At 44.9% G+C, this 21,139-nt stretch overlaps 1 protein-coding gene across 4 annotated transcripts in view; it reads right to left on the bottom strand.

The window, feature by feature from the left end:
- Window positions 1-21,139, bottom strand: part of sfi1 (SFI1 centrin binding protein) — a 235,048-nt gene that overhangs the window by 177,631 nt on the left and 36,278 nt on the right. For all 4 annotated transcript variants that reach the window (XR_010977296.1, XR_010977297.1, XM_068055387.1 and 1 more), the window contains exon 6: window positions 19,867-19,961. Coding sequence is in view for 2 of the 4 variants with exons in the window: in XM_068055387.1 (XP_067911488.1) it covers window positions 19,867-19,961 (95 nt within the window). In the remaining 2 variants the exon portion in view is untranslated. The remainder of the gene's footprint in view (window positions 1-19,866; window positions 19,962-21,139) is intronic.

Raw genomic sequence — 21,139 nt, forward strand, 5'->3', positions numbered from 1 at the left:
ACTAGGGCAACTCCCTCCCGACTGTATACCACTGTGCCACCACCTCTGGGTCTTTCCTGGCAGTGGGGACAGGACATACCTGGGGATGGTGATGGCAGTGTCTGGGACATTGTCTGTAACGTATGATTCGTGAGCATGACTATGTCAGTCTGTTGCTTGACTAGTCTGTAGGACGGCTCTCCCAACTTTGACACAAGCCGCCAGATGTTATTAAATAGGACTTTGCAGGGTCGACAGAGCTGGGTTTGCCGTTGTCATTTCCAGTGCCTAGGTCGATGCTGCCGGGTGGTCTGTCCGGTTTCATTCCTTATTGACTTCGTCACAGTCAGATACAACTGAGTGCCTTGCTGGTAATCTGCAATATAATCCAAAAAATGCTGGAAATACTCTAGGTTTGGCAACAGAGAGAATCCGATTTGTCAGAAAGTGGAGTTTGTATCTGGGTGCATTCCCTATTGTGGGAAAACCTGTTGAGCTAGTTGGGCAACTTACAGGGCCTACCTTGCTAAGATCTTGGCTTCAATGCCAAGATAAATGTTCACTGAGGCATTGTTTATGAAAAAGCTCTACTGCCTTCACTTAAACTTCAATTTCACTTCACTACAATTCTACAAAGATCAGTCTTAACTTTCAGCAACCTGATTAATTGTTCACTCCATGCAGGCTATGAGCAGCAGTGGTTGCAGTCTGATTTTTTTTTCACAGCATATGGGTGTCTCTGGCAAGACCAGCAATTGTTGCCCATCCCTAATTGCCCTTGCTAGGCCATTTCAGAGGGCATTTAAGAGTCAACAACATTGCTGTGGGTCTGGAGTGACATGTGGGACAGATCAGGTAAGGACAGCAGATTTCCTTCCCTAAAGGACATTATTGGACCAGATGGGTTTTTATGACAATCGACAATGGTTTCATGGCCATCATTAGACTAGCTTTTAAATTCCAGATTATTAATTGAATTCAAATTCCACCCTTCGAACCAATGTCCCCAGAGCAGTACCCGGGTCTCTGGGTTACTAGTCCAATGACAATACCACTATACCACTACCTCCCCTGGTTGGTGGAAGAACCTCAATGACAGGACATTCAAGGCACAGGGTAAGTAATAATATTCTATGGCTCATACGTGGCCTTGGGCCTGCAGCATTGCTCGAACATTGAACTACAAATCTGGCCTATGCCTTCATGGCTATTGCTCAGATTCTCCCTTTCGGGGTCGAGACATCGGAACAACACAGCATTTAGGGACAAGACAAGCAGAACTGGACATGAAGGGACAGAGAGTTTAACAAAAATTTTACATAAGTAAATAAAGGTCACTGCAGAAAATAGACGTAAAAAAGGGAAATCAAAGGTTTTTTATCTGAATGCGCGAAACATCTGCAATAAGATGAACGAATGGCACAAATAGAGATAAATGATTTAGATCTAATTGCCATTACAGAGACATGGTTACAAGGTGATCAAGGTTGTAAAATAAATATTCCAGAGAGCACAATATGTCAGAAAAACAGACAGAACAGCAAAGGGGAACGGATGTTCTTATTTGGCCTCCTTGGCTCGAGAGACAATGGGTAAGCGCCTCGAGGTGGTCAGTGGTTTGTGGAGCAGTGCCTGGAGTGGCTATAAAGGCCAATTCTAGATTGACAGACTCTTCCACAGGGGCTGCAGATAAAATTGGTTGTCGGGGCTGTTACACAGTTGGCTCTCTCCTTGCATTTGTCTTTTTTCCTGCCAACTGCTAAGTCTCTTCGACTCGCCACTCTTCAGCCACGCCTTTATGGCTATCCGCCAGCTCTGGCGATCACTGGCAACTGACTCCCACGACTTGTGGTCAATGTCACAGGACTTCATGTCGCGTTTGCAGACGTCTTTAAAGCAGAGACAAGGACGGCCAGTGGGTCTGATATCAGTGACGAGCTTGCGGTACAATGCGTCCTTGGGGATACTGCCATCTTCCATGTGGCTCACATGGCCAAGCCATCTCAAGCACCGCTGACTCATTAGGGTGTATATGCTGGGAATGTTAGCCACCTCGAGGACTTCTGCGTTGGAGGTACGGTCCTGCCACTTGATGCCAAGAATTCTCCAGAGGCAGCGAAGATGGAATGAGTTGAGACGTCGCTCTTGGCTGACATACGTTGTCCAGGCCTCGCTGCCATAGAGCAAGGTACTGAAGACACAGGCTTGATACACTCAGACTTTTGTGTTTCGTGTCAGTGCGCCATTTTCCCACACTCTCTTGGCCAGTCTGGACATAGCAGTGGAAGCCTTTCCCATGCGCTTGTTGATTTCTGCATCGAGAGACAGGTTACTGCTGATAGTTGAGCCTAGGTAGGTGAACTCTTGAACCACTTCCACAGCGTGGTCGCTGATATTGTTGGATGGAACATTTCTGATGTCCTGGCCCATGATGTTCATTTTCTTGAGGCTGATGGTTAGGCCAAATTCGTTGCAGGCAGCCGCAATCCTGTCGATGAGTCTCTGCAGACGCTCTTCTGTGTAGGATGTAAATGCAGCATCGTCAGCAAAGAGGAGTTCCCTGATGAGGACCTTCCGTACTTTGATCTTTGCTCTAAGATGGGCAAGGTTGAACAATCTGCCATCTGATCTTGTGTGGAGGAAAATTCCTTCTTCTGAAGACTTGAACGCATGTGGCAGCAGCAGGGAGAAGAAGATCCCAAACAGTGTAGGTGCGAGAACACAGCCCTGTTTCACGCCACTCAGCATAGGAAAGGGGTCTGATGAGGCACCGCTACGCTGAATTGTGCCTTTCATATTGTCATGGAATAAAGTGATGATACTTAGTAGCTTTGGTGGACATCCGATCTTTGCTAGTAGTCTGAAAAGACCACATCTGCTGACGAGGTCAAAGGCTGTGGTGAGATCTATGAAAACAATGTAGAGGGGCATCTGTTGTTCACGGCATTTCTCCTGTAGCTGGCGAAGGGAGAATAGCATGTCAATGGCAGATCTCTCTGCTCGAAAGCCGGACTGTGCCTCAGGGTAGACATGCTCAGCCAGCTTCTGGAATCTGTTTAAAACGACTCAAGCGAAGACTTTCCCCACTATGCTGAGCAGGGAGATTCCATGGTAGTTGTTGCAGTCACCGCGATCACCCTTGTTCTTATAGGGGGGGGCGATGATATTGGCATCGTGCATGTCCTGTGGTACTGCTCCCTCATCCCAGCACAGGCAAAGCAGTTCACGGAGAGCTGAGAGTATAGCTGGCTTGGCACTCTTGATTATTTCAGGGGTAATGCCGTCCGTTCCAGGGGCTTTTCCACTGGCTAGAGAATCAATGGCATCACTGAGTTCCGATTTTGTTGGCTATTCATCCAGCTCATCCATGACTGGCAGAGACTGGGCTGCATTGAGGGCGGTCTCAGAGACAACATTTTCCCTGGAGTACAGTTCGAGGTATGCTCCACCCAGCGGTTCATTTGCTTGCGTTGGTCAGTGATCGTTTCTCCTGATTTGGACTTGAGGGGGGCAATCTTCTTGATGGTTGGCCCAAAAGCTCTCTTAATGCCATCACATTCTTCTGATGTTTCCGGTGTCGGAGGCCAGCTGAATACAACTGCAAAGGTGTTACCAGTAATAATTTGCACAGCGCCTGGTTGTTTTTTGTGCAGTGCTTCTAGCTACTTTAAGTGCTACGGATGTTAACTCGCTGGGGGATTTCTTGTAGTTCAACAGTGCAGTGCGTTTAGCGGCTATGACAGGTTCCAGCTCTTCACAGTGAGATTGAAACCAGTCTGCATTCTGCTTCTCACGTTTACCAAAGGTGGCCATTGCTGAGTCACAGATGGCGTCTCTGATGTGGGCCCACTTCGTCTCTGCATCCCCTGCAGGAGTGTTTTGAAATGCTTTGCCAAGTGAATTTAGAAACTTATTTAACAGCTGTGGATAAGAAATTCTGTTAGTGTTGATGCGCGGGCGGCCCTTCTGCTTGGAGTGATGTAGCTTCTTTGGTTTGAGTCTAACTTCGCTGCACACCAGGGAATGGTCGGTGTCGCAGTCTGCACTGTGGAAGCTGCGTGTGATTTGGACACTGTTTATTGAGGCTCGCTTTGTGACGATGAGGTTCAGTTGGTGCCAACGACACGATCTTGGGTGTCTCCATGAAACCTGGTGACAGGGTTTAGTATGAAAGAACGAGTTGGCGATGCAGAGGTTGTGATGGGTACACAACTCCAGCAGTTTCTGTCCATTCTCATTCACCTTTCCAATGCCATTGCGCCCAAAGCAGGAGGGCCATGAGTCATGGTCAGCCCCAACCCTGGCATTAAAGTCCCCTAGCAGGAACAAACGTTCGGTATTAGGAATGCTACTAATGATATAATGGAGTTCCTTGTAAAACTGGTCTTTAACTTCAGGCGGGGAGCAGAGTGTTGTAGCATAGATGCTGAGTAAGCGTACTAGGCCAGAGGCGGTGAGCAGTCGGATGGACAGTATGCGTTCTGAGCCATTTGAAGGTGGCTGCATCATGCTGAGCAAAGAGTTTGATTGCGAAGCCCACTCCATGCTGTCTTGGTTCTTAAGGATCCCGACCCTGCCAGTAGAAGGTGTAGTCTTGCTCTCTTCGAGATCCGCTCACAGGGAGGTGTGTCTCCCAAAGTGCTGCAATGCCAACCTTGAGCCTACTGAGCTCGTTGTTAATGATGGTGGTCTTCCGAGAGTCGTTGATTTGTGTAAGGTCTTCCGACAGGCCAGGACACAAAGTTCTGACGTTCCAGCTTGCTAAACGAAGGGCTGGTACCTTCTTTCCTTTTTTTGTCGTGCTGTTTGGTGCGGTGTTACAGTCCACTTGTCGGGCAATGACGCAGAGCTTCAAGCACCCATTGAAGCAGGTGGACTGTGGCGGGACAAAACCTTTCTGACCGGGGCTGCCCGCTTTGAGGCGGGCAGTAGCTGTCCAGTGAGATGTGATGCCTTCTCTCACCAACAAAGGTAACACGTGGCGCCAAATCTCTACGCCAATTGAGCTGGACTTATAACCCGCAACTGCTGCCCTCAGTGTTGTCTTGGCTGCTGTGAGGCTACCATGGAGTGACCTCTCCCTGGCACATGCCTGGGCGGAATGTATGGAGGTTGAGAGTTGCCCAAGCATCAAATGCGCCCCCCCCCCTCACGTGAAGGGACAAAGAGCTTAACAAAAATTTTACATCAGTAAATAAGGTCACTGCAGAGAAGTAAAAAAGCGAAATCAAAGGTTTTTTATCTGAATGCGCGAAACATCTGCAATAAGAAAGATGAACGAGTGGCACAAATAGAGGTAAATGATTTAGATCTAATTGCCATTACAGAGACATGGTTGCAAGGTAATCAAGGTTGGGAAATAAATATTCCAGAGTACACAATATTTCAGAAAAACAGACAGAACGGCAAAGGGGAAGGGATAGTCTGAATAATAAAGGATGACAGAAGGACATTAGTGAGAAAGGAACTGGCCTCAGAAGATCATAATGTACAATCAGTATGTTATTAGGAATTAGGAATCGCAAGAATTATAAAACACTGGTGGGAGTAGTTTATAGGCCCCCTAACAGTAGTTATACAGTTGGACAGAGCATTAAACAAGAAATGATTTGAGCTTGTAACAAAGGCAATGTAATAATTGTGGGGGACTTTAATCTTCATTTAGACTGAGACATTGAAATTGGCAAGAGTGGTCTAGAAAATGTGTTTGTAGAATGTTTTCAGGACAGTTTCTCAGAACAATATTTTGTGGAACCGACTAGGGATAAAACTACCTTAGATCTAGTATTGTGTAATGAAGCAGGGTTAATTACTAATGTCATAGTAAAAGATCCACTGGAAAATAGTGATCATAATACCATTGAATTTCATGGCAAGTTTGAAAGTGACACTCATATCACAAACAAGAATCTTAAACTTAAATAAAGCCAATTACATAGGTATGAGCGGAAAACTGGCCACGGTAAAGTGGGTAAATAGACTAAAAGGTATGGTGGTAAATGAACAGTGGGAAACATTTAAAGAAACAATTCAAAATGTTCAACAAAAATACATTCCATTGAAAAATAAAAACTCAGCAAGAAAGACCCATCAGTGGCTCACTCAGGAAGTTGATAGTATTAGATTAAAAGAAAAGAAACGCTGCAAAAAATTTAATGAGAAAGGATTAGTCAGCGATCTTGTTGTGCAGGGTCCCTTGGGGAGAGCGACCATAACATGATAGAATTCTTCATTAAGATGGAGAGTGAGAGAGTTGATTCCGAGACTAGGGTCCGGAGTCTAAATAAAGGAAACTATGAAGGTATCAGGCGTGAGTTGATAGATTGGGGAACGTTACTTAAAGGGTTGACAGTGGATAGGCAATGGCTAGCATTTAAAGAGCGCATGGATGAATTACAATAATTGTTCATTTGTGTCTGGCACAAAAATAAAGCAGGAAGGGTGGCTCAACTGTGGCTTACAAAAGAAATTAGGGATTGTATTAGATCCAAGGAAGAGAAAAATAAAATGGCCAGAACAAGCAACAAACCTGAGGATTAGGAACAGTTTAGAATTCAGCAGAAGAGGACAAAGGGAATGATTAAGAAGGGGAAAATAGAGTATGACAGTAAGCTTGCAGAGAACATAAAAACTGACTGTAAAAGCTTCTATAGCTATGTGAAGAGAAAAAGATTAATGAAGACAAATGTGGGTCTCTTACAGTCAGAAACAGGGGAATTTATAATGGGAACAAAGAAATGGCAGACCAATTAAATACATACTTTGGTTCTGTCTTCACAAAGGACGACACAAATTACCTCCCAGAAATGTTGGGGAACATAGGGCCTAGTGAGAAGGAGGAACTGTATGAAATCAGTATTAGTAGGGAAATGGTGTTAGGGAAATTAATGGGATTGAAGGCAGATAAATCCCCAGGGCCTGATAATCTACATCCCAGAGTACTTAAGGAAGTGGCCCTTGAAATAGTAGATGCATTGCTGGTCATTCTTCAAAATTCTCTAGACTCTAGAACTGTTCCAATGGATTGGAGGGTAGCTAATGTAACCCCACTATTTAAAAAAGGGAGGCAGAGAGCAAACAGGGGATTATCGACCGGCGAGCCTGACATCAGTAGTGGGGAAAATGCGAGAGTCCATTATAAAAGATGTAATAGCAGAGCACTTGGAAAACACTGACAGGATTGGAAAAAGTTAACTTGGATTTACGAAAGGGAAATCACGCTTGACAAATCAATAGGAATTTTTTGAGTATGTAACTAGTATAATAGATCAGGGAAAACCTGTGGATATGATGTATTTGGACTTTCAGAAGGCTTTTGATAAGGTCCCACATAAGAGATTAGCTTTCAAGACTAAAGCACATGGGATTGGGGGTAAGGTACTGACATGGAAAGAGAATTGGTTGGCAGACAGGAAACAAAGAGTAGGAATAAATGGATCTTTTTCCAAGTGGCAGGCCTTGACTAGTGGGGTACCACAGGAATCAGTGCTAGGGCCCCAGCTATTCACTATATTAATGATATAGATGAGGGAATTAAATGTAAAATATCCAAGTTTGCAGATGACACAAAGCTGGGTGGGAGTGTGAGCTGTGAGGAGGATGCAGAGAAGCTCCAGTGTGATTTGGACAGGTTGAATGAGTGGGCAAATACATGGCAGATGCAATATAATGTGGATAAATGTGAGGTTATTCACTTTGGTAGCAAAAACAGAGGGGCAGATTATCGCAATGGCGATAGATTGGGAAAGGGGGAGGTGCAGTGAGACCTGGGTGTCCTTGTGCACCAGTCGCTGAAAGTCTGCATGCAGGTCCAGCAGGCAGTTAAGAAGGCAAATGGTATGTTGGCCTTCATAGCAAGAGGATTCGAGTACAGGAGCAAAGATGTCTTGCTGCAATATACAAGGCCTTGGTGAGACCACCTCTGGAATATTGCATGCAGTTGTGGTCTCATCTGAGGAAGGATGTTCTTGCTATGGTGGGAGTGCAGCGAAGGTTCACTAGACCGATTCCTGGGATGGCAGGAATGACGTATGAAGAGAGATTGGGTCGATTAGGCTTGTATTCGCTAGAATTTAGAATAATGAGAGGGGATCTCATAGAAACCTACAAAATTCGAACAGGACTGGACAGACTAGATGCAGGATGTTCCCGACGGCAGGGCAGTCCAGGACCAAGGGACACAATCTAAGGATAAGGGGTTAGCCATTTAGAACTGAGATGAGGAGGGATTTCTTCACCCAGAGAGTGGTGAACCTGTGGAATTCTCTACCACAGAAAGCAGTTGAGGCCAAATCATTAAATATATTCAAGAAAGAGTTTGATATCGTACTTAGGGCTAAAGGAATCAAGGGATACAGGGAGAAAGCGGGAACAGGGTACTGAGTTTGGACAATCAGCCATGATCTTATTGAATGGCGGTGCAGGCTCGAAGGGCCAAATGGCCTATCCCTGCTCCTATTTTCTATGTTTCTAAAAAGAGTAGCAAGTCTGAACATTGGGAGTGAGTTAGAAACCAGCAAATGGCCCCCAAAAATTTGAGAAAAAAATAATAGAATGAGTAAACTTGCCAGTAATATAAAAACAGAGTGCAAGAGCTTTTATAAGTATATAAAAAGGAAGAGAGTAGCTAAAGTAAACATTGGTCCCTTAGAAGCAGAGACAGGAGAAATTATCATGGGGAATGAGGAAATGGCAGAGGCACTGAACAAATATTTTGCATCTGTCTTCACAGTAGAAGACACAAGTTTCATACCAGAAATAGACGGTAGCCGCGGGGCTAAAAAATTAAGGAAATTCTTGTCAGCAGAGAAAAATGTTTGGAGAAATTTAAGCGGCTACAATCCGACATACCACTGGGACCTGATGGTCTGCACCCTAGGGTTCTAAAAGAGATAGCTGTAGATATAGCGGATGCGCTTGCTGTGATTTTTCAAAATTCCTTAGATTCGGCAACGGTCCCATTAGACTGGAATTTGTCAAATGTTACACCGCTTTTCAAGAAAAGAGGGAGAGAGAAAACAGGGAACTACAGGCCAGTTAGCCTGACATCAGTCATTGGGAAAATGTTGGAATCTATTATTAAGGAAATCTTAACCATGCACTTAGAAAAGCACAGTATGATTTGAACAAGTCAACATGGTTTTACTGAAGATAAATCCTGTTTAACAAATTTATTAGAGTTTTTTGAGGATGTAACTAGTAGAGTAGATAAAGGGGAACCAGTAGATGTGATATACCTGCATTTCCAAAAGGCATTCAATAAGGAGCCACACAAAAGGTTAATCGGCAAGATAAGGGCTCATAGAGTTAGGGATAACATATTAGCATGGTTAGAGGATTGGTTAACAGACAGGAAGCAAAGAGTGGACATAAATGGGGCATTTCCGAGTTGGCAGGTAGTGAATAGTGGAGTGCTGCATGGATCAGTGCTGGGGTCTCAGCTATTTACAATCTATATTAATATCTTAGATGAAGAGAAACAGTAATGTATCCATGTTTGCTGATGATATAAAGGTAGGTGGAAAGGTAAGCTGCGGGGAAGAATGTAGAGAGGCTGCAAAGAGATATAGACAGGTTAAGTGAGCGGGCAACAAGATGGAAAATGGAATATAATGTAGGGAAGTGTGAAGTTATGCACTTTGGTCGTAAGAATAGAAAAGCAGAATTTTTTTTAAAAGGTGTGAAACTTGTAAGTGTCAATGTTCAGAGAGACTTGGGTGTGCTCATACAAGGAATGCAGAAAGTTAGTATGCAGGTACAGCAAGCAATTAGGAAGGCAAATGGCATGTTGGCCTTTACTGCAAGGGGATTGGAGTGCAGGAATAAAGAAGTCTTGCTACAATTGTACAGGGTTTTGGTGACAGCACATGTGGAGTACTGTGTGCAGTTTTCTTCTCCATATTTAAGAAAAGATATATTTGAATTGGAGGCAGTACAGCGAATTGGTCCCTGGATGAGAGGGTTGTCTTACAATGAGAGGCTGAATAAATTGGACCTATACTCTCTGGAGTTTAGAAGAATGAGAGGCGATCTCATTGAAACATATAAGATTCTGAAGGGGCTGGATACAGTAGACACAGAGATTGTTTCCGCTGGTCAGGGAATCTAAGACACGGGGGCACAGTCTCAAAATAAGGGGCCAATCATTTAGGACTGAGATGAGGAGAAATTACTTCACTCGAAGGGTTGTGAATTTTTGGAATTCTCTACCCCAGAGGACAGTGGATACTCCTTCATTGAATACATTTAAGGCTGGGAACCAAGGGATATGGCGAGCGGGCAGGAAAGTAGAGTTGAAGCCTAAGATGAGCCATGATGGTATTGAATAGCAGAGCAGGCTCAATGGGCCATATGGTCTACCTCTGCTCCTATTTCTTGTGTTCTACTTCGGTCCTGAGCTCAAATACAAGCCTAATCAATGTTATTGGAAGTTTATACAGATCGGCTACTCCCCATTTACTCAACAACCTCACTAGGTTATTTCAAGGTCAGAAAAAAACAAACAGTGAAACAGTTTGCTTCTCTTTCTGCAATTTTATTTAAAGACAAGATTCTTTTTTTAATTCGCTCTTGAGCATCGCTGGCAGGCCAGCATGTACTGCCCATCCTGAATCGCCCAGATGGTGGTGGTGAGCTACCTTTTTAAACCGCTGCAATTCATGTGGTATCAGTACACCCAAGATGCCATTAGGAAGGGAGTTCCAGGATTTTGGCCCAGCAGGAACGGCCATATAGTTCCAAGTCAAGATGGTGAGTGATTTGGAGGGGAACTTGGAGGCGGTGGTGCTCCCATGTGTCAGCTGCCCTTGTCCTTCTAGGTAGTAGAGGTCACAGGTTTGGAAAGAGCCTTGGCGAGTTGCTGCAGTGCATCTTATAGATGGTACACACTGCTGTCACTGTGGGCTGGAGGAGGAGCAAGTGAATGCTTCAAGGTGCTGGACAGGGTGCCAATCAAGCGGACTGCTTTGTCTTGAATGATGTAGAGCTTCTTGGATGTTATTGGAGCTGTACTCATCCAGGCAAATGGAAAATATTCTATGACACTCCTGACTTGTGCCTTGTAGATGGTTCAAAGGCTTTAGGAAGTCAAGTGGTGAATTATTTGTCACAGAATTCCCAGCCTCTGACCTGCTCTTGTAGCCACAGTATCCATATGACTGATCTAGTTAAGTTTCTAGTCAATGACAACCCCCAGGATATTGATGGAGAGAGATTCAGCGATGATAATGCCATTGAATGTCATGGGGCGATGGTTAGATTCTCTTTTCTTGGACGTGGTCATTGCCTGGTACTTGTGTGACATCAACCCAAGCTTGAATGTGATCTAGGTTTTGCTACTTTTCTAGGGACCCCGTGATACCACACTTGGTCAAATGCTGCCTTGATGTCAAGGGCAGTCAATCTCAGCTCACCTCAGCAATTCAGCTCTTTTGTCCATGTTTGGACCAAGGCTGTAATGAGGTGTGCAACTGAGCAACCCTGGCGGAACCTAAACTGAGCATCAACGAGCTGGTTATTGCTGAATAAGTGCCACTTGATAGCACTGTCGAAGATACCTTTCTCACATGATGATTGGGTAGATTGATGGGGCAATAATTGGCCAGATTGAATTTGTTCTGCCTTTTGTGGACAGGACATTCTTCAGCATTTTCCATATTGTTAGGTAGATGCCCGTGTTGTAGCTGTACTAAAACAGCTTGGCTAAGTTTGTAGCCAGTTCTGGAGCACAAGTTTTCAGTACTACAGCAGGGATGTTGTCAGGGCCTGTAGCCTTTGCTGTACCCATTGCTTTCAGCCATTTAACATCATGTGGAGTGAGTTGGCATTGACGGGCAGAATGGCCTCCTTGTGTTGCATAATGACTCTAGCATGGTGGCTTCAGGAGGAGACAGAGACGCATCAGCCACTTGACACTTCTGGCTGAAGATGGTTGCAAATACATCAACATTTCCTTTTGTACTGACATGCTGGGCTCTCCCATCTTGAGGATGGGGATGTTTTTGCAGCCTCCACCTCCGCTTATTGTTCAATCGCCCACTAGCATTCACGACTGGATGTGGCAGGCAGAGCTTTGATCTGATCCACTGGTTATGGGATCACTTCGCTCCATCTTAGAGCTGACTGCTTCTGCTGTTTAGCATGCATGTAATCCTGTGTTGTAGTTTCACCTGGTTGGCACACATTTTTAGGTATGCCTGGTGTTTCTCTTGTCATGCTCTTCTACACTCCTCACTGAAGCAGGGCTAGTCTCCTAGCTTGATGGAAATGGGAGAGTGAGGAATATCTCAGGCCATGAGGTTACTGCTTGTGGTTGAAAACAATTCTGCTGCTGCTGATGGCTCACGGCACCTCATGGATGGCCTGTTTTGAGCTGCAAGATCTATTCTGAATCGATCCCATTTATCACAGTGGCAGTGCCACATACACAGCGGAGGGTGTCCTCAGTGTGAAGACAGGACATCGCCTCCACAAGGACTGTGTGGTGGTCACTCCTGCCAATACAGTCATGAACAAATGCATCTGCAACAGGTAGATTTGTGAGGATGAGGTCAAGTAAGTATGTCTCTTGTTGGTTCTCTCACCACCTGCCACAGGCCCAGTCTGGCAGGTATGTCCATCAGGACTTGGCCACCTCAGTCAGGAGAGGTGCTACCAAGTCACTCTTGGTGACGGACATTTATTTATTTATTTAGAGATACAGCACTGAAACGGGCCCTTCGGCCCACTGAGTCTGTGCCGACCAACAACCACCCATTTATACTAATCCTACATTAATCCCATGTTCCCTACCACATCCCCACCATCCTCATACCACCTACCTACACTAGGGGCAATTTACAATGGCCAATTTACCTATCAACCTGCAAGTCTTTGGCTGTGGGAGGAAACCGGAGCACCAGGCGGAAACCCACACAGTCACAGGGAGAACTTGCAAATTCCGCACAGGCAGTACCCAGAACTGAACCCGGGTCGCTGGAGCTGTGAGGCTGCAGTGCTAACCACTGCGCCACTGTGCTGCCCATTCTGTGTCCTTGCCACCCTCAATGCTTCTTCCAAGTGGTGTGCAACATGGAGAAGGACTGACTCATCAGCTGAGAGACGGCAGTAGGTGATAATCATTCGGAGGTTTCCTTGCCCATGTTTCACCTGATGGCACGAGACTTCATGGGGTCTGGAGTCAATGTTGAGGACTCCCAGGGCCGCGCCCTCCAGACTGTATACCACTGTGCCACCACCTCTGGTGGGTCTATCCTGCCAGTGGGGCAGGATGCACCCAGGGATAGTGAAGGAGGAGGCTGGGACATTGGCTGTAAGGTATGTTTCACTGAGTATGACTATGTCAGGCTGTTGCTTGACTAGTCTGTGGGACAGCTCTTCCAATTTTGACCCATGTCTTCAGACATTAGTGAGGAGAACTTTGCAGGGTTGATGGGCATGGTGTACCTTTGTCATTTCCAGCACCCAGGTCGATGCTGGGTGGTCTGTCTAGTTTTCTTATTTGACTTTTGTGCAGCAGTTTCATACAACTGAGCAGCTTGCTAGGCCATTTCAGAGGGCAGTTAAGAGACAACCACATTGCTGTTGGTCTGGAGTCACATATATGCCAGACTTATTAAGGATGACAGATTTCCTCCCCTGAAGGACATCAGTGAACCCGATCGGTTTTCATCACAATCCGGTAGTTTCATGATTATTTTATTCCACATTTATTAATTAATTACATTTCAATCCTCCCAGTAGCCTTGATAGGACTTGAATTCATATCACGAGTCCAGCCCAGTTGCCATTTATTGATGTTTTAGGCAAAGACGAGCGGACCTTCTGTGGCAATGCTCACAGTAAATTGAAGATGCCATTTTTCAATGCTAAGAATATTATACCATGCAATGCACAACATATGGGACATGAAATCTCTGCAGCAGAGCATGTAACGACATCTGCCAATAGTTAGACTTGCCCCTGCAGGTTTAGTTTTGAAATGTTTTATATTATCTGATAACGAATAGCTAGGGAAACAGGGTATCTAGGACCTGAACAGAGCAAGCAACTGTCTATCTCTTCAACCAAATCAGATTGAAGAATTGCGAAATGAACAACGCAATGACAAAGAAGGAAATGAAAATTAGAGGTGAATTTAGTGCCAAATCAGGCACAGTAAGAGAAAGAGAAGGAAAAAACATTGGATTGAGAAAAACAAAAAAGACAAAGTAAAAAAACAACTATTAGAATGGTTACAGCACAGAAGGAGGCCATTCGGCCTGTCAAGTCCATTGCCAGCTTTCCGCACAAGCAATTCAGCCAGTCCCACTCTGCCACCCTTTCCCCATAACACTGCACATTTTTTATCTTCAGGTACTTATCCAATTCCCTTTTGAAAACCACAGTTCAATGTGCTTCCATCACCCTTTCAGACAGTGCATTCCAGATCCAAACCACTTGCTATGTAAAAAAAAAAGTTCTCATGTCACCTTTGGTTCTTTTGCCAATCACCTAAAATCTGTGTCCTCTGGTTCTCGATCCCTCTGCCAAAGGGAACACTTTTCTCGATCTATTCTCCAGATCCTGCATGATTTTGAAAACCTCTACCAAATCTCCTCTCAATCTTCTCTTCTCTAAGTACAACCCGAACTTCTCCAATCTATCTACATAACTGAAGTCTCTCATCCCCGCAACCATTCTTGTGAATCTATTCCATACCTAATGCCTTCACATCCGCCCTAAAGCATGGTGCTCAAAGGTGAACACAATACTCCAGTTGAGGCTGAGCCAGAGTTTTATCAAGGTTCACCATAACTTCCTTGTTTTGTACTCTATGCCTCTATTTTTGAAGCCCAGGATCCCGTATGCCTTATTAACCTCTTTCTCAACCTGCCCTACCCACTTCCAATGATTTCTGCAACTCCACCCACAGGTCTTTCTGTTCCTGCATCCACTTCAGAAGTGCATGCTTTATTTTATATTGCCTCTCCTCATTCTTCCTACCAAAATGGATCACTTCACATTTCCCTGTATTAAGTTTCATCTGCTGCTTGTCCACACATTCCACAAGCCTGTCTCTGTCCGCTTGAAGTCTATCACTATCCTCCACACACTTCACAATACTTCCATGTTTCGTGTCATCTGCAAATTTTGAAATTATGCCCTGTACAACCAAGTCATTAACACATATCAAGAAAAGCATTGGTCCTAGTACTGGCTCCTAGGGAACACCATTATATACCTTGCTCCAGTCCAAAAAATGTCTACCATTACTCTCTATTTCCAGTCACTCAGCCAGCTTTGTATCCATACTGTCACTGTCCCTTTTATTCCATGAGCCTCAACTTTGCTGAGAAGTCTATTATGTGGCACTTTATCAAATGCCTTTTGGAAGTCCATGTACACCACATCAACCGCATCACCCTCATCAACCCTCTTTGTTACCTCATCAAAAAACTCAATCAAGTTAGTTAAACACGATTTGCCTTCAACAGATCCATACTGGCTCGCATTAATTAATTCACACTTGTCCAGGTGACCAGATTATTGTTTCTCAAAGCTTTCCCACCACCGAGGTTAAACTGACTGGGTTTATCCTGACACCCTTTTTTAGACAAGTGTGTAACATTTGCAATTCTCCAGTCCTCTGGCACCATCCCCATATCTAAGAAGGATTGGAAGATTATGGCTAGCACCTCCGCAAGTTGCAACCTTGAATGCATTCCAGCCAGCCCTGGTAACTTATCAACTTAAGTACAGCCAACCTTTCTAATACCTCCTCTATCAATTTTGAGCCCATCCACTATCTCAATTACCTCCTCCTTCACTATGACTTTGGCAAAGACAGATGCAAAGTGTTCATTTAGTACCTCAGCGATGCCCTCTGCCTCCATGCACAGATCCCTTTTAACTCCCTAATCCTCCCCACCCCTACTCTTACTAACCATCTACCATTTCTGTGCCTATAGAAGACTTTTGGATTCCCCTTTATATTAGCGCCAGTCTTCTCATACTCTCTCATTGCCTTTTTCACTGACCCTCTGAACTTGCTATAGTCAGCCTGGTCCTATCTCTATTATCAACCTGACAAAAGTCATAAACCTCCTTTTTTTGCTTCATCTTACACTATCTATTTCCTCATCCAGGGAGCTCTGGCTTTGATTGTCCTACCTTTCCCCCTTTTTTATTTGTTCGGGGATGTGGGCGTTGCTGGCTAGGCCAGCATTTATTGCCCATCCTTATTTGCCCTCGAGACGGTGGCAGTGAGCTGTCTTTTTGAACCCCTGCAGTCCTTGGGGTGTTGGTACACCCACAGTACTGTTAGAAAGGGAGTTCCAGGATTCTGACCCAGCGACAGTGAAGGAACGGCCATATAGTTCCAAGTCAGGATAGTGTGTGGCTTCGAGGAGAACTTGTTGTGTTCCCATGCATTTGCTGCCCTTGTCCTTCTAGGTGGTAGAGATCACTGGTTTGGAAGGTGCTGTCGAAGGAACCTTGGTGAGTTGCTGCAGTGCATCTTGTATATGACACACACTGCTGCCACTGTGCGTTGGTGGTGGAATGAGTGAATGTTGAAGGTGGTGGATGGGGTGCCAATCAAGTGGGCTGCTTTGTCCTGGATGGTGTCAAGCTTCTTGAGTGTTGTTGGAACTGCACCCATCCAGGCAAGTGGAGAGTTTTCCATCACACACCTGACTTGTGCCTTGTCGATGGTGGACAGTCACTGGGGAGTCAGGAGGTTTGTTACCGGCTGCAGAATTCCTAGCCTCTGACCTGCTCTTGTAGCTACAGCATTTGTGTGGCTGGTCCAGTTCAGTTTCTGGTCAATGGTGACCTACAGGATGTTGATAGTGGGGGATTCACCAATGGTAATGCCAATGAACGTCAAAGGGAGATGGTTAGATTCTCTCTTGTTAGAGATGGTCATTGCCTGGCACTTGTGTGGCACGAATATTACTTGTCACTTATCAGCCAAGCCTACATGTTGTCCAGGTCTTGCTGCATATGGACACGGACTGCTTCAGCATCTGAGAAGTCAGGTATGGTGCTGAACACTGTGCAATCATCAGGAACATCCCCACTTCTGACCTTATGATTGAAGGAAGATCATTGATGAAGCTGCTGAAGATGGTTGGGCCTAGGACACTACCCTGAGGAACTCCTGCAGTGATATCCTGGGACTGAGATGATTGACCTCCAACAACCACAACCATCTTCCTTTCTGCTGTTTGGAGTCATGCATAGCAGAGAGTTTTCCCCCTGCTTCCTACTGACTCGAGTTTTGCTCGGGCTCCTTGATGCCATACTTGATCAAATGCTGCTTTGAAGCCAAGGGCAGTCACTCTCACCTCACGAGTTCAGCTGCTGTGTCCATGTTTGGACCAAGGCTGTAATGAGGTCAGGAACTGAGTGGCCCTAGCAGAACCCAAACTTAGCATCTGTGAGCAGGTTATTGTTGAGCAAGTGCCGCTTGATAGCACTGTTGATGACCTCTTCCATCACTTGTGGGAACGTATCTCAATTGTACCCATCACTGTTTCCCCTGCCAATCTTTCATTCAAGTTTATCCAGGACAGGTGCAATTATAACACATGCAATTTCGCCCTCTTCCAATTTAGTATTTTTTCTCAAGATCGCTCCTGTCTTTTTCCATACCAAACCTAAACCTTACGATACGATGATCACTGTTCCCTCAATGTTCCCCCAGACACTTGATCTACTTAACTCACTTCATTCCCCAGAACCAGATCCAGCAATGCCTCCTTCCTCATTACATTGGAAACGTGATCAAGAAAATTCTCCTGACACACTTCAGAAACTCTTCCCCCTCTATGCCCTGTACACTATTCCTATCCCAGTTTACAATAGGATAAAGTGCCCCATTATCAATTTGCTATGGTTCTTGCACCTCTTTATAATTTCTCTGCAAATTTGCTTCTCTATACCTTTCCCACTAGTTGGTGGTCTATAGAATACACCCAGTAGTGTAATGGCACTTCCACTGTTTAACTCGAACCAAATCGATTCTGTCCTTGACTGTTCCAACACATCCTCTCTAACACTCTAACATTCTCCTTAATCAATACTGTCAGCCCTCCTCATTACTTTCCTTCTCTAACTTTCCTGAACACCTTGTATCCAGTGATATTTAGTTGCCAGTCCTGTCCTTTTTTGACCAAGGTCTCCGTTATCGCCATAATATCATATTCCTACGTGGCTAATTGTACCTGCAACTGACCAACCTTATTTATCACACAGGCATTTATGTGCACGCCCTGAAAACCTGAATAGATCTTATTGTATATCCTATTAGTCTGACCTAATACCTTACTGTTTCTTATTCCAGTGCTATCTGTCTCTCCAAATCCTCTGTGCACCCTGTTAATCCTTCCTAATGCTACATACTGGTTCCCATCTCCCTGCCAAGTTAATTTAAACCTTTCCCAACAGCATGAACAAACTTCCCGGTGACCACATTGGTCCCAGCGCTACTGAGGTGCAACCCAACCAGTCTGTACAGGTTCCATCTCCCCCAGAGCTTATCCCAATGTCCTAAGAATCTAAAGCCCTTCCTCCTGCACCATCTCTCCAATCACGCATTCACCTGCTCTGTCCTCTTGTTTATATACTCACCAGCATGTGGTACCAGGAGTAATCCAGAGATTAGTAACTTTGAGGTCCTGCTTGCTCATCTTCTTCCTAGCTCCCTAAAATCCTTCTGGAGGACCTCATCCCTTTTTCTACCTATGTTGTTGGTACTGATTCGGACCACAACCTCTGGCAGTTCACCCTTTCCCCTCAGAATGCACTGCAGCCACTCTAACATCCTGGACCCTGGCACCATAGTGACAACATACCATCCTGGATTCCCACCTGCAGCCACAGAAATGCCTATCTAACCCCTAACTACTGAATCTCCTACGTTCCTCCTGCACCCCACCCTGTACAGCTGAGCCATACATGGTGCCATGGCATTGGCCCTGGCTGCACTCCTCAGCTCCAAATACTGGTTCTCGAGTGAGAGGCACTCAGGGGACTCCTGCACTCCCTGCCTGGTCCTCCCTGACTGTCTGGCAGTCAGCCATTCCCTCGCTGCCTGCACACCCTCGCTGCCTGCACACCTCCAAAAACATGCTATCCACAAAACAATGTGCCTTGCAGATGCACCGCAGGAACGCCAGCTGCTGTCGCCCAGGACATGATAACTGTCCTTGAGTTCCCACATGGAACAGGATGTGCACGCCATGGGACTGAGATGTCCCGCCATGCCTAAATTTTACATTTTTATTATCTTCAGCAATTAAAACCTTGAAGAATGAGAATCCACACTCCTAAAAGTTAATTTTCAGTGCCAGGGAGATTGATTGGCAGTATTTAACACTTAACACATTGTTAACAGGGTACTTCGTGAAATGGACAAAACAACTTTCTATTGTGAGTTTAGTTACTATCTATCAAGCAAATACAGCAAATTCATTATTCAATGCATTTCCATGGTGATGCAGTTAGCGAGATGGCATTTTTGCTAGGCTAATGGCAGAGCGGCACAATTCGGACAGCAACTTTTGGATACTTGCGTTTAACAGCACTTCTCGCCTGAAGTTGCTGTACTATTTGCACTTAAGTAACAATAAGTGCCAATAGCCTCAACACTACTTAGACAACAAATTATGGTCCATTTAGTTGGCTGCTAGCATAGAGCAGTTTTTAAACTGGCCTGTTATTTTACTGGCCGCCAACTGCTACAAGTAAACACAGCCCAAGATCTTCAAGGGTTATTTGATCAAGGAACTTTGTAGCTTGGAATACTGGTCATGTTAAGTTCAGAACAACCCAACATTATTTTGCATCTGAAAATGGAGGTTAACCAAGATTCCCTCATCAATTGTAAGCATCTCCATCTCATACCATGGGAAACTGCCATCCTGTGCTTTGCTTTCTTCCTCTGCTGTTGAAGGATGTATGCCTGCCAGGCTCTCCATGTCTGATTGTATACATGATACCTGTAATGGGCAGGAATATGGCAGATTACAGAAATAGAATAGAGCTTTATTCTGATGCATTTCACATCTAGTCCTCTTGCTACCCTTCTCACTACCCATCAAAATGTCACCGACTCATTCTGCAGCACAGCTCCAGGCACTGACTGAACTGCGCTACCTTGCCAAGCATCAACATCCATGCATGAACACAGATCTATTAGCTATTCCACTGTGGGGCATGCAAAGCAAACACAAATTCTTTACTTTCCCAACATCCACAGGCACTTTCCAACACAGGTCACTGAGAGCAGAAACATGGCAGCATTCCCTCAAAATTTCCTTCCCTAGCCTGGGATAGTGTGGCCAACATGATGCACCACTACTGCTTCCCAACTTGAGAATAAGTAACACAGTGTAAATCGGGAATGAAACCTGGAATACTTAATCAGCATGCTATGTGCCACGCCAAGCATTGTTACTTTGGTCATTCAATAATTTAATTCTGTAACTTAGAAAAGAACATGAGTGCCTTAGCAATCCATGGTCATCAAATACCAACTTATACATGATAGTGAAGTGTCATTAACTGAAAATGCTGCTGTGTAGCCCCCAACCCCTTAAGATCAGTTGTTAAATACAACGGCCAGCGTAGAACTGAAGCACACAGACTGGCAACAGCTCAGGTCCAATTCCCAGTCCGTGCTCAATTAACCATGGGAGGGTTTCTACTGTTGGCCTCAATAACCGTGGACTTGGATGGTCATTAAGGCCAACTATAGGGTGTTCTTTCCTGATCATGACCCAGTGAATCCTGCTGGAAAGTGCACATATATGTATGTAAACACATATTGTTTCCTCTTTCTCTCAACTATACACCAGATAAAGACAGGAAACAGCATGCTGTGATGCCCTCCGTGGTCCAAGTAATTTGCCAGTGCTTATAGTCTGGACTTGCGTATGAAGAAGGACCACATGGATGAGGTACTTGAGGCAGCATGTGTGAAACTGCACCCGAACAAGAGATTACATCTTTATAAAAAGCAAAATAAATACAAGAAATTGAGAGCACCATTATATAGCTTCTTTGGATTGAAGCAATCTGCTTTCAAACAGCAGTTATTTTGCATTGTCAGTTAAACAATCAAGGGAATTGGTTTTCCAGCACAATGCACCACAGTGGCAATAAATACAACTTTTAA

This window comes from Heterodontus francisci, chromosome 23 (assembly GCF_036365525.1).
Source record: "Heterodontus francisci isolate sHetFra1 chromosome 23, sHetFra1.hap1, whole genome shotgun sequence".
Lineage (NCBI taxonomy): Eukaryota > Metazoa > Chordata > Chondrichthyes > Heterodontiformes > Heterodontidae > Heterodontus > Heterodontus francisci.